The 15,138-nt window shown below is 36.0% G+C and overlaps 1 protein-coding gene and 1 long non-coding RNA gene across 2 annotated transcripts; one reads left to right on the top strand and one right to left on the bottom strand.

The window, feature by feature from the left end:
• The first annotated feature begins 207 nt into the window (after positions 1–207).
• Positions 208–1,214, top strand: LOC139859650 (uncharacterized). The gene is made up of 3 exons (XR_011763175.1): positions 208–320; positions 428–526; positions 661–1,214. It is a non-coding gene; the product is annotated as an uncharacterized lncRNA (long non-coding RNA).
• Positions 1,215–13,709: 12,495 nt separating this feature from the next.
• LOC139860545 (uncharacterized) lies at positions 13,710–14,693 on the bottom strand. Its single transcript, XM_071849296.1, has one exon. It carries the CDS (start codon positions 14,691–14,693, stop codon positions 13,710–13,712), a length of 984 nt encoding a protein of 327 aa, XP_071705397.1.
• Positions 14,694–15,138: the final 445 nt, after the last annotated feature.

Genomic DNA, 15,138 nt, shown 5'->3' on the forward strand with positions numbered 1-15,138 from the left:
CAAGAGAGAGGTACGGTTTGTGAACCGTTCGTATGTAAGGAATAATCATATGAAACTGTTAACTAGATAAATTAATTCCTTTTGAGTAGACATATGTGTCCTCAGCTGAGTAAAAAGAGAAGTTTGGAGTGACTAAAGAGGCCTTCTACAAACTACCAAAATGGAAGCAAAAGTACCAATTATTGCTGCTATCTTTTTCTCTTTTCCTACAAAACGTAGGGTTTGTAGCGACCGTGGGGATTATCTCCCTGATTTCTGCCTTTCTTTTCGTCTTTGGCGGGGGCAACGATCGCTTATCTACCGCTTTATTCTTGATGAAGGTGATTTTAGTTTATAATCTTTTGATTAACTTTGTTTTTCCTTTTTCCAGTGACGTTTGTAGATAACCATCGTCATAACACTATGTATTTACATTACTTTACGACAGATTCAAATGGCATATAATTTAGAACATTCATCCAGGAAGATGCTATGTATATTTGTGGTGCCGTTTTATCGGAATACAACTTGCTAGGTTTGTTCCGAGGTACGTTTTGACAATTAGATTTCAAGAGATGATAAGATAAGCTCACGATATAGGTGCTATTTTTTTAAAAAAATATCACATTACAGCTTCGTTAAGAATGGTGTACTAACTATTTGTTGTGTCTATAAATGAAGATGCTTGAAGAAATGAAGAAGTTTGAGGTAAAGCCTATTGGACAGACACTCATTTGTTTTAAAGAAGCTACAAGTGAAGCTGCTGGACGACAATGGTTTCATGTGCAGCCGCTGCTAAGGTTTATGGGGCCGTTTATGTACCACCATTAGATGTTGCATTGGATCCTAATATTGCATACAACCATTGATCAGCAAAAGGTATGTGTAATACCTTTTTTCTTTTGGTGGGAAATTTTATTTGCTACATTGAACTACTTCACATGAACTTACAAATGGAAGTAGTACTATAATGGAAGCGCATTTCACTAAGTCCAATGTGATAGAATGTGATGGATAATATGGGTTTGGTATCGGGTCAAAAAGGGTGTATTTACGTACAGACCAAAATTGCTCATGATTGTGTGAGCCAGAATGCTTTCATCCAGAATTGAGTTACCATTAACGAACAATTGATATGTTGATTAACGGTATAATCGTCGTTCTCTATGATGTTCAGCTCAATTTCTAAAGGTCATATTTGCATAGGCTAGGAATGACAGTATGACATCGTGTCGTGAGGGTGTTTGTGTGTTCATACTCTTTTAGTTATTTAAAATCGGGTATATGTCTTAATACCCTTTTAATGGACTACAATCGCTCAGTAAGTACTTTTTTTTTTAAATACTGTATTATCTATAATCACGTTTAATATCCTCCTATTAAGCGTGGTGAAGTCTTAAACTTGCATGTGTTCAATGCGTGTGAAACATATTCCATGGGAACATGTATGCTATTATAGTATTCCCCACTCTATATTGACACAACTAAATGGAGCTCTCCCATTGGTTGAGACCCATTTTGACAACTGTTCATAACCAAATAGTAACCCAAAATCGAAGTCCACTGTAGCATAGTAGAAATCCCAAATAGTAGTGTTTGGCAAAAAAAAAAAAAAAAAAAAAAAAAAAAACAAAACGGAATGACATGTTTTTATGTTTTTAATTATTATGTACCAAAATGACTATAGATTTTACTATTTTTATTTTTTTACATATTTGCTTAATACTTTATATAATTGTTCCGTTTTCATTTTGACTGCTAATGCTAATAATTTAGTTATCTGTTTATATACATGTTCTGAAGCTACATCATTTCTGGGGTCAATCGCTTTTCGACTGTGGTCGACCACAAAGTTTGTTATAATTATTTGGTAGGTTATCGATGTCATTGGTTTAGTAGTTTTAATAATTCTAACCATTATAGTGTCAACGTTACATGTTTTTTAATGCCCATTGGTTTATACTGATTTGGATGGTATGATCTCATATTTACTATTGAATTTCAAGACTCAACAATGTAACGACCCGACAAAATCATCATTGACGGCACAGTTAACTTAGGTCCCATTACGTGGTCATAGTCCCTATATGAGACGCGTTTGACCAAAAATTATGCCGCGTTCATTTGAAATGTATAAGACGTACGAAGTTTAGTTTATCAAACGGTTCGACAACAAGTTTAAGTTTACAAGAGTGATAAAGTATAAATGAAATAACTTGCGACATAATTAGTTTCAAATCACGGTTGCTATAAATAGCGTAAGTATGTATGTATGCTTGACTCCAAGCAAATAATCAGAGTGTATGCATGTATGCTTGACCCCAAGCAAGTATGAGTGTACGCGGAAGCATGTATCAAGTAGCCAAGTATGAACCTGAGAAATATATAGAAAACTGTCAACGAAAAACGTTGGTGAAATCATAGGTGTTTTGTAAACGTTGTTTTTGAACCACAAGATTTTCGTATAGTTGATTATCCAAATCGTTTGCATTTCAAAGATGTTGTTTGTATGTCGAGCACCCAGTTATCAAGGCTTTACTGAATGGTACATCTGAATCATAGTGTTAGAACCTACACTATACACGTTAAAATTACATTTCATCCGCTAACGGTAGCGAACCGTCCGAATGAGGGTTCGTAAAACCCGTATGGCCACACAACATAATTTCGCGCTTACACCCTGCAAGTGTAACTAATGATAATTGAATTGAGGCTTTTTATTCTAACTCGTACGTGGAATGTTTGTTTTCGTACTTGTGTTCGAAGTATAAAAGTATAAACCGTATATGTTTCTCATCCCATGATTTAAAAGTATAAAAGTTGTCGAAAAGATGGGACTATGATCTCACCTCGAGTGCACGAGTATAAATGTACTTCACAAAGTAAACGTGTGCATGAAAGTTGCTTAGCCTTGACCTAAACAAGTATGTTGTATCAATTAACCGGTTACGATACAAGGTCGGGCGAAATGTGTTCAATTAGTCCTATGGATCGTTACGACTCGAAAATATATAGCATGTGAGTCACGTTGTCAAGTTTCATGCAAGAATCAAGTATAAGAGACGATTAGAACGATTGCATAAGTTTTTGGTTAAGTTTGACTAGAAGTCAAACTTTGGTCAAAGTCAACTAAAAAGTCAACACGTTCGGATCGGGTCTCGGACTATTTTTCTGAGCTAATAAATCATATATAAGCATGTTAGAACAAGTTACATGTTAATCGGAGGTGCGTAGCATAGTTAGAATTTTTCGTAAAAATGCAAAGTTGAACAGCCCTGAACAAGGCAAATGTCGCGCCGCGACAATGGGCGTTGTAACATCCCGCGTTTTTCCGTTAAATTTATTTTAACACCATCTTTTTTTTTTAAATAATACCTTTCGTTATTTAAATTCGTAGTTTCCGTTGACTAACGTTCATAATATTTCCGTTATTTAATTATAACATCACTCATTTACTCGAGCGTTTTCAAAATATTCGTTCGGTAAAATCCCGCACCCGCTTCTAAACTTGAGGGACTAGTTCCGCCACTTGACCAAAGAGGTGGCTAGTAGTTGACTAGTCAACCACTCACCACCTCCACCCACTCATTCATCCATTTCTTTTTTTTTCTTTCTTTCTTTCTTTCTCTCAAGAACACAAACATAAATCATCATCTAAATCCGGATCGGGAAGCAAACTTCAAAACAAATTACATATTCGTGATCCTCTCTTCATCCTCTACAATTTGATACCAACTTCATCTCGTTTGGGTAACATTTCTAAAACTCTAGATTTCTCTAAATTCGTGTTTTTGATTTGAAATGGTGTTAGTTAGTGTCTATGGCTCGTGTCTAGCATGAATATATGATTTACTTGCTCGATTTGTTGTTTTGAGTAACTAGTTTGAGTTTGTGAAATGGGTTTGCTTAATCCTTGATTTTGGATGAGTTAATGTTGTTAGATTGTTAAAGTTCATGTTTTAATTGTGTTACTAGTATCACTAGCTTCGTTTTGATGTATAGGTTGATTTAGAAAACTTCAAAAACCCGATTAATGATTTTGTGATGTTTGACTAGGGTTTGATAGTTCTTGACATGAACTTTTTGATGCTTAAATGCCATGAAATGGTAATTGTTAGTGTTTAGTGGTAATGTATGCTTCATTACCTTCAAAACGGCATATCATATGTGTAAAATGGATTCTCGGAACTCAAAATGCATTTGATGAACTTGAAACCTTGATTATGAACGTTTAATGCGGTTTTTGGTTGTTGTTAGTGATGAATTGCTTGATGAAATGTGCTTAGTTGTTTTCCTTGTCAAATTACCTTTCCAACGATATATGGTATGCATTTTAAATGTTTTCGGTAGATGAAATGTGTTAAATTGTGTTTTGGTTCGAGACTTAGTCTATTTTCTGCAAACAGCATTTTTCCCAGGTATGCGCGCCGCGCATACCACCGCGCGCCGCGCGAATCCAAAATCCCAGATGAATGGCCCTTTAAGTCAAGTTCTGACCTGGTTTTACACTTGGGTGCGCGCCGCGCAACCCATTGCGCGCCGCGCAAAACCCCCAGGCCAGGCTATTGTGTTTTTAAATGTTCTCAAAATGTTTCTCGCTTAACCGTAACTCCGATTAACATGAAACTTGGCCATTCTGCTCATAAATGATTTCTCATCATGAGAAATTTGTCGGACACCCGATCCGACCCCGTTGACTTTGACTTTGACCAAGTTTGACTTTTAGTCAAACTTAACCAAACAATTATACGATCGTTCTAACATGCTTAGTTACTTGTATCGTGCATGAAACTTGACTAATTGATTCACATGCTACATAATCGAGTCGTAACGAGCCATAGGACTAATTGAACATCTTTGACCGTTTGTGTTTACCGTTATTGATACAACCTATATGATTAGGTCAAGACTAGCTTTGTCTTTGCACGCGTCTACTTGTTGAAGTACTTTATTAACTCTTGCACTCAAGGTGAGATCATAGTCCCACTTTTACTCTTTTTGAACTTACATTTGGGATGAGAAAACATAAACATTTCTTTACTAAGTGAACACAAGTACAGGAAAACAAACATTCTACATACGAGTTTAGAACAAAATCCTCAATTCGATTATCATTAGTTACACTTGCCGGGTGTAAGCGAGAACTTATGTTGTATGGATCCATATGGGTTTGACAAACCCTCATTCAAACGGTTCGCTACCGTTTACGAATGAAATATATTTTCGAGAAACAGTGTATGTTCTAGCACTAAGTGATGGGGTTCAATGGAAGGAATGTTAAGCATTGATAATTGGGTGCTCGTGAAACAAACTTTTGGAATGTATTACTATTATTTCATTGATGCAAATCTTGTGGTTCACTTGTACTTACTTACTTAAACCTATGATTTCACCAACGTTTTCGTTGACAGATTTCTATGTTTTTCTCAGGTCCTTGAACGATACATGATACATGCTTCCGCACTCTTTGATTACTTGATTGGAGTCTACCATGCATGCATACGCTAGGGATAGCATTTTTGGATTCAAACTTTTGTCTACTTACTTACGCTATTTATAGCAACTGTGGTTTCAAACTAATTATGTCGCAAGTTATTTCATTCATACTTTATAACTTTGTAAACTTAAACTTATTGTCGATCCGTTTGTTAAACTAAACTTGCAAGTCTTATACCTTTCAAATGAATGCGACATAATTTTGGTCAAACGAGTCTCATATAGGGACTACGACCACGCAACGGGACCTAAGTTAACGGCGCCGTCAATAACGGTTTTGGTCGGGTCGTTACAAGTGGTATCAGAGCGTTGGTTGTAGGGAACTAGGACGTGCATTAGTGTGTCTAACAGAGTCGTTAGGACGCATTAGTGAGTCTAGACTACAACCGGATAGTTAGCATTTGCATTCTGACATACATTTGCTATAGATAGCACTTACTTGACTACTTGTGCATTATACTTGAATCATTCTTAGGCAAACTTTTTAATGGTACCCAACCTTCATCATACGAACTCGTATTCCGCCACTTTTTAGTAACACACGTAAATTCATGATTCATACACGTATGGATGACGACGACTTCATTAGTCACACTTGTTCGGGAACTCTGTCTCCCGGATTGTTATTTGCCACCGTTTCAACTTACTATCGGTTTCCCACTGGTGTTTCTTACTATCTACTTTTTGGGTGTTACTACCATCACTACTCTAGATGAGTATCGTCATCAACATTTATCACTACGGTTGCGTGCCACTCGTTATCATGACTCGTTACTCTTTTCATACCTGAATACCTTATTGTCTGACTCGAACCACATTGACGTGAACAATCATTTATACACTTCCCTCGGGGAACGCTTCTTTATAGTTGCACTAATTCTTTCGATTCAATACGAGTCACGTTAGAGACGTCGTTACACTTTGTTTATTTTAAACTTCACGATTACACGAACTTGAATCTATAGAGTGATGTGGGGATGGAGGTATGAGTTAGCGTAATATAACGACACTCGATCAACGTGGTTATATTACGGTAAGACATACCAAAGTTCTAGTGACGCGTGATGGTGGTTAGACTCGATCAACCTAAACACCACCATGTGCCATGTACATGACTTCATCTTTTCATGTTTGGACATCCGAAAACTCCGAGAATATTTATAACAACCATACCGGGGACACACCTTCAATTATTGTCAAATTATATTTATGCTTCCGAATGAATTACCGATTCCATTCGACTTCAACCGTATGTCACACGGGTATACTAGCTCGTCCTCGCGCAGTCTTATTGACTAACTACAATTTACTCGTTATGCTCACATCGGGGCGGAAACTTCTCTTGCATCACCCTCGTACTTCCGGTTCAGGAGGTCCTTATTCTAAATTCTCAATGGAGAGCGACTCTTCACGTCATACAAGTATTCGCCGCGAGGGTGGATAGTCCTAACAATCGTTTTCAAAACCCGATAAGAACTCGCCCCGACGAACGTTTTTGAAAACCGATAAATCTTCCGCGACGCGAATTTTCTTGAGAAACTTGTCCTAGCTAACGTTTTCAATTCCTAGCAAACTTGTTCAATATGCCTTAGGGAAATGTACCCCGTTTCGGATCGAGATCCTCGTTTCACTTCTAGATTTTGGAGTACCTTACAAAAAGCCTCGGGACCGCGTTTAGACATGAGTACCGCGTACCATCCACAACCCGACGGACCGAACAAACATACGATTTAAGTCTTGAAAACCATAATACGAATTTGTATTACCAACTTCAAATTTACTTGAGAAAAGTATTTTCCTTTAACCGAATCCTCGTACTACAATGATTTTCATTCGAGTTTTAACGTCACTCCTTTTGAAACCACATGTGACCGGAAACGTCATTCCCCTTTGTCGAACCAAGTAAACGATGATCAAATTCACCGGGGCCGAGGTTATTCATGAGCAACCGAGAAAAATTTATTCATATTCAGGTAAAACCCTACGCGACTCGTAATCACCAAGAGCTACGCCGATGTTAGACGTAAACATTTCAAATTCCACGTGGGAAACCGCGTCACGTTAAGAGTCGCACCTTGGAAAGGTGCAATCCGTTTCGGGAAACGTAGGAAGCTAAATCCGCGATATTTTGATCCTTTAAATTCTTGGGGTGTTTTGGACCCGTCGCTAGCCGTTTAGACTTTTCCGACTCATTTCGAGTCTCCGTTCATCCTACATAGAACCTGAAGACGTAACTTGCTATTCCCTTCGATGAGTTTGCTATCGATGGTACACTCCACTTCCTAGGAGAACCGGTTGAAATTATGAATCGTGAAACCAAACTTCAATCCAACGTAAAAATCCCGACCGTCGAAGTTCGTTGAAATGCCCAAGGACGTACCTTCACTTATCCGTAGAATTTACAACGCAAGATCTCGAGGAAGATTCAACAACTACTACTTCCAACTAAATTTCGGGACGAAATTTCTTTTGAGGTGTGGATAATGTAACATCCCGCGTTTTTCCGTTAAATTTATTTTAACACCGTCTTTTTTTTTTTAAATAATACCTTTCGTTATTTAAATTCGTAGTTTCCGTTGACTAACGTTCATAATATTTCCGTTATTTAATTATAACATCACTCATTTACTCGAGCGTTTTCAAAATATTCGTTCGGTAAAATCCCGCACCCGCTTCTAAACTTGAGGGACTAGTTCCGCCACTTGACCAAAGAGGTGGCTAGTAGTTGACTAGTCAACCACTCACCACCTCCACCCACTCATTCATCCATTTCTTTTTTTTCTTTCTTTCTTTCTTTCTCTCAAGAACACAAACATAAATCATCATCTAAATCCGGATCGGGAAGCAAACTTCAAAACAAATTACATATTCGTGATCCTCTCTTCATCCTCTACAATTTGATACCAACTTCATCTCATTTGGGTAACATTTCTAAAACTCTAGATTTCTCTAAATTCGTGTTTTTGATTTGAAATGGTGTTAGTTAGTGTCTATGGCTCGTGTCTAGCATGAATATATGATTTACTTGCTCGATTTGTTGTTTTGAGTAACTAGTTTGAGTTTTTGAAATGGGTTTGCTTAATCCTTGATTTTGGATGAGTTAATGTTGTTAGATTGTTAAAGTTCATGTTTTAATTGTGTTACTAGTATCACTAGCTTCGTTTTGATGTATAGGTTGATTTAGAAAACTTCAAAAACCCGATTAATGATTTTGTGATGTTTGACTAGGGTTTGATAGTTCTTGACATGAACTTTTTGATGCTTAAATGCCATGAAATGGTAATTGTTAGTGTTTAGTGGTAATGTATGCTTCATTACCTTCAAAACGGCATATCATATGTGTAAAATGGATTCCCGGAACTCAAAATGCATTTGATGAACTTGAAACCTTGATTATGAACGTTTAATGCGGTTTTTGGTTGTTGTTAGTGATGAATTGCTTGATGAAATGTGCTTAGTTGTTTTCCTTGTCAAATTACCTTTCCAACGATATATGGTATGCATTTTAAATGTTTTCGGTGGATGAAATGTGTTAAATTGTGTTTTGGTTCGAGACTTAGTCTATTTTCTGCAAACAGCATTTTTCCCAGGTATGCGCGCCGCGCATACCACCGCGCGCCGTGCGAATCCAAAATCCCAGATGAATGGCCCTTTAAGTCAAGTTCTGACCTGGTTTTACACTTGGGTGCGCGCCGCGCAACCCATTGCGCGCCGCGCAAAACCCCCAGGCCAGGCTATTGTGTTTTTAAATGTTCTCAAAATGTTTCTCGCTTAACCGTAACTCCGATTAACATGAAACTTGGCCATTCTGCTCATAAATGATTTCTCATCATGAGAAAATTGTCGGACACCCGATCCGACCCCGTTGACTTTGACTTTGACCAAGTTTGACTTTTAGTCAAACTTAACCAAACAATTATACGATCGTTCTAACATGCTTAGTTACTTGTATCGTGCATGAAACTTGACTAATTGATTCACATGCTACATAATCGAGTCGTAACGAGCCATAGGACTAATTGAACATCTTTGACCGTTTGTGTTTACCGTTATTGATACAACCTATATGATTAGGTCAAGACTAGCTTTGTCTTTGCACGCGTCTACTTGTTGAAGTACTTTATTAACTCTTGCACTCAAGGTGAGATCATAGTCCCACTTTTACTCTTTTTGAACTTACATTTGGGATGAGAAAACATAAACATTTCTTTACTAAGTGAACACAAGTACAGGAAAACAAACATTCTACATACGAGTTTAGAACAAAATCCTCAATTCGATTATCATTAGTTACACTTGCCGGGTGTAAGCGAGAACTTATGTTGTATGGATCCATATGGGTTTGACAAACCCTCATTCAAACGGTTCGCTACCGTTTACGAATGAAATATATTTTCGAGAAACAGTGTATGTTCTAGCACTAAGTGATGGGGTTCAATGGAAGGAATGTTAAGCATTGATAATTGGGTGCTCGTGAAACAAACTTTTGGAATGTATTACTATTATTTCATTGATGCAAATCTTGTGGTTCACTTGTACTTACTTACTTAAACCTATGATTTCACCAACGTTTTCGTTGACAGATTTCTATGTTTTTCTCAGGTCCTTGAACGATACATGATACATGCTTCCGCACTCTTTGATTACTTGATTGGAGTCTACCATGCATGCATACGCTAGGGATAGCATTTTTGGATTCAAACTTTTGTCTACTTACTTACGCTATTTATAGCAACTGTGGTTTCAAACTAATTATGTCGCAAGTTATTTCATTCATACTTTATAACTTTGTAAACTTAAACTTATTGTCGATCCGTTTGTTAAACTAAACTTGCAAGTCTTGTACCTTTCAAATGAATGCGACATAATTTTGGTCAAACGAGTCTCATATAGGGACTACGACCACGCAACGGGACCTAAGTTAACGGCGCCGTCAATAACGGTTTTGGTCGGGTCGTTACAGGCGTGGTCTGGTGCCTGGTCTGTTTCAAATGTTCAAGTCTCGAATCAAACTTCATTCAAACACATTTTATGAACCGAAAACACTTACAACACGTATCTTATATCGTTGGAAAGGTATTTTGACAAAGAATACAACTAAGAACATATCATCAACTAAAACTAGCTTTTATAACAATTAAATCCACATCGAAAGAATCATTGAATGTTCATTATCAAAAGTGCAAAGTTCATAAATGCACAAGATGATTCGGGAATCCAATTTGAACATACGATATGCCGTTTCGAAGGTAATTAAACATACAATACAACTAAGCACTTACCAATAACGTCTCATAGCATTCAAAGCATCAAAAGTTCATTTTAAAGTTCATCAAACCCTAACCAAAAATCATGAATTCAACAATTTTGTCAATGAAGTTTTTTTAAATCAACCTATATAACAAAACGAAGCTAATGATGTTAGTAACACATTTAATACATGCACTTTAACCTTTAAACAACATTTAATCATCCAAAATTAAAGATTAACTAACACATTTCAAGTGTTCATGCTAGTTACTCCAAAAGAACAAATCGAGCAAACTAAACACATATTCATGTTAGACTTGAGCCATAGACACTATCTAACACCATTTCAAGTCTATAAAATGAATTTGAGAAATCTAGAGTTTTTAGAAATCTTACCCCAAGTAGTGAAATTGGTACCAAAATGAAGAGGATAATGAGAGGATCACGAATATGTAATTTGTTTTGATGTTTGCTTGCTTGAATTGAAATAGATGATGAATCTTTGAAGATGTTAAATATGGGTTCTTGGTGACTAGAGAGAAAAGAGAGAAGTAGAAGAAGAAGTGAATGAGTGGTGGTGGTGGGGTTTGACTAGTTGACCTAGTCAACTAGTTTGGCTCCTTTGCAACTTTGGTCCCTCAAGTTTGAAAGCGGGTGCGTGAATTAACCGAACGAATATTTTAAATACGCGAGAGTAAACGGGAGATGTTATAATCGAATAACGGAATTATTTAAGAATGTTAGTTAACAAAAGATACGAATTTAGATAACGAAAGATATTATTAAAAAAAAAAGACGGTGTTAAAATAAATTTAACGGAAAAATGCGGGATGTTACAAACAAACTGTTTATTGTTTCTCATACTAAAGTGAAGTTTTTTTTTTTTTTTTTTTCTGTTGTTGTTGTCAAAGGAAATACTCTATACTCATATTAATAACTATCAATTGTTTATTAATAACTATCAATTGTTGAGACTTTCAGCATGTCCATTTCTAGACACACACTCATTTTCATTCTTTTTTTTTTTTCAGGGTCACAATATTGGAATTCACTCTAAACGAAAACTCAAGCAAGAGTTTGGGAAGGCAGTAGTCGAGAATGGAAACTTGGTAACAATGCCTATGAATAATTGATTGTTGCATTGAAAGTGTATTCATTCATAGCATTTACAATACTGAAATTTATAACAAAATTGTTTTCAATACAAATACTATTAATAATGAAAGGATACGTAATTGTAAATGTATTATACAAGTAATCGGTATAAATACTAACTTTTTCGAATACTATTTTATAGAGCTGCCATGCAAGTACTTATTTATTCATATGGGTCAATTATTTCATCAAAACTCACTACTTTATTCTTGATACGGATTCCACTTTAAAAGAAAACTTATAGTGGTATACTAATAAAGTATATGGTTTCATTTTATTGGAATATTCAATGAAGCAGTTCACCCAACACAATACTTGATGTCTTTATCATTTCGTTAATTGAAAAATCATTGTTTGTATTAATTTTGTGTGATTGAGAGTTTCCGTGCAACGCACGAGCTCTTAAATCTAGTTCATTATACAGGTAACACCGTACATACATGTGCTTGTATAAACTGTGCATACAATATACAACAAAAGAGCCATTTACCTACTTTGTTCGCTTGCTGTTATACGCGTACATCAAAGTACGAGAACGGATTACTCGCCATCTCGAATGGCTTGAACATGGAAAACCTTCTACCTTTTTGTTCGCTTGCTGTTATAAGAGTGTATCCCCAAAAGTATGATTTTTAACATACTAAAAGAACACCAACTTTGTGTCGTTCCAAGAGGATAAAAACGACATCATGAACAAAACTTCCATACCACCTCTTCATTTATGTTCCACTTTGCAATAAACTCAGGGGTATAAACTGTAAACTCATTATTTTCCTTAAAAAATCATAAATAAACACCACCCAATTCTTTAAGGAGCCGTATCTCCCTTCTGGACGCGAGTTAAATTTTTCCGCTTTCACCGATTAACTCGAAATAATTTCACGAACACAACGTAACTAGCTACGCGCGAAATTGATGCTTTTTAAAAAATCGCTTAATATGTCGGGTTACCTTTCATACATAACACACCCGCATCAACGCGTTTTTAACTCTGTAAATATATAACGTTACGTTAAATATGAGTACGCAGCCCGAAAGACCCCGCCGCATCGCGCGGGCCGAACCAAATCTAGTTAAATTCAATATACAATTGAGATATCCAACATACACGGTAATGAGAAAAACATTGATAAACAAAGTTATATATGAAATATTTATTTATATTTATAGATTTTATTATTTTAATATATGTATTTTATTTATGTATGTATAATATGATATGATGCACTATGCGACAAGGCATCAAAAACTTCATGCTTCCCTGGATTGTATTTTGTTGTCTTTTGAGTGTTGACACAGACTCCATGATGATTTTCATCATCTATACCTTTAATTTCCATTGCTTTGTCGATACTTCTTAGAATTAAGTAGATTGAGCTACAAGTCTTACAAAGAGCATGAAACTATTTATTTATATATTTACTTTTCATTATGGAAATAAACAGTTTTTCACTGAAATTTTTTTATCGCTTAATAAGTTTTAGATTCTTCTTTGAGATACACTTTTATGAGATTGTTAACCATGCCCAACTAATGTTCTAAATACTACTAAAAAGCTTCTGGTCTAGCGGTATCAAGAGAACTCATCAACGTTGATTTGTGTGTTTCTTGTTAAAAAAACAGTAATAAAAAAAGTTCTAAACGCTAATGTTTTTGATATTTAGACAAAGTAATAATAATTAGATGGTTTGGGCAAGTCTAAATGTTCAAGTGCACTAGCTAATTTAAGTATGTTTTCCATTTTGAACCAACCAATAATTAGTAGTATTACAAGAAGCAACTATGGATACAAATAGTATGAACAATTGACCAATTCAAATCAATTAAGCTCACCGAGGAGGTCTTAGATTTTGTTCAATTCTTGGACTAGTTCTTGTTGCAGAAGCAGTATGAACTCTAGTCACATGTCCCACCATTGAAACTTGAAGTGCTTCTTCTTCATAAGCTCTTCTCTCCAATTCTTCTAATCTTGCTTTCTTCTTTACTTTCACAAACATTGCAATTAAAAGCAATCCAACTAAAAAAACAGCAATTCCAGCACCAACCGAGCATCCAAAAGCCAGCGTCCACCGCCTTATTTTCTTCCTCACTGGCAACAATGGTGACTGAACCACTAGCCCAAAATGTCCATGGCTCATGGCACCACAAACATTGGGTGCAACCTCTTTTTCTAGTATAACTTTTCCATCACCACCAAATGTTGCACACATCTTTATCCTACCATCTAATGTTGAGCTTCCATTCGACGTAAAATTAGTAAAATCTATTTGAATTCCATCTTTCTCTGGGGACCGGATTTTAACCTCGAATTGTGTGTTAAAATTCGTATCGTCCCCAGAGTTATAAGCTAGTAAACCTACTACAGGTGACACAAGTTGATAACCTATTAACTCATCATAATTATCATAGTAAATGTTTGACCAATTGCTTCCTAGGTTTTGTGTTACTATAAGTATTCTTTCTATACAAGGATGAACAATCACACCAACTTTAATATCAAACTCATTAATGGTTGCACCATACCTCCTTAGGCTCCCACATCGGTACCTCGATGTATAGACCGCAATGCCAGTGAGATTTGATGGCAAATTGATGTTGTACGGTGTGCCTGTTTTGAAGTACTTCTTGTATGACTTGAATGTGTAATCTCGAATAACGAGATCGAGTAGCCTTGTAGATTTAATCCCTTGAGCTTCAGTGAGTACTATTTTTGATGATAGTAAAAGTAGTGCATGGATTACCCAAGTGCGAAAAAAATGGTTACAGCCCATTAATCCTAAGGTATCTCTATTAGTTGCAAGCAATTTTGCCATTAGTAGAGTGCAAAAAGTTTGTATATGTTGGTACTAACTTTTTTCTTAAAAATAGTAACTTTTTCTACTTCCTTGTGCTCTTGTGATTGGGTATCGAACCCGAAAGGGGGTTTGATCGAGAAAGCAAATTTTGAAATATGGTAGTGGTCTCAAAATAGAGTGTGATTGGAAAGATATATGGGGATTGAAAGGCAAAAGGTGGTGAAACAAGAATGTAAATCTTGAAATTTGTTATTGGTATCTTTAGGTTATGTTTGTGGAAGTTTTATTTATGTTCAAATGGAATACTCGTAGTGTTGAATGATATAAAGGGGACTCTCATGTGATGTTTTTTTTTCTTTCTTTTTTTCTTTTTTTCTTTTTTCAATTGTGGATTGAAGATAGAACTAGAATTATAAAAGGGGTTTTTTGTTTATCACCAAAAGATGGATGCTTTTTGAAGGGT

The sequence above is a fragment of the Rutidosis leptorrhynchoides genome, chromosome 7 (assembly GCF_046630445.1).
Source record: "Rutidosis leptorrhynchoides isolate AG116_Rl617_1_P2 chromosome 7, CSIRO_AGI_Rlap_v1, whole genome shotgun sequence".
NCBI classification, from domain to species: domain Eukaryota; kingdom Viridiplantae; phylum Streptophyta; class Magnoliopsida; order Asterales; family Asteraceae; genus Rutidosis; species Rutidosis leptorrhynchoides.

Coding starts and splice junctions, on each gene's coding strand:
- LOC139860545 (XM_071849296.1), bottom strand. CDS start 14,693: ATGGCAAAATTGCTTGCAACTAATAGAGATACCTTAGGATTAATGGGC.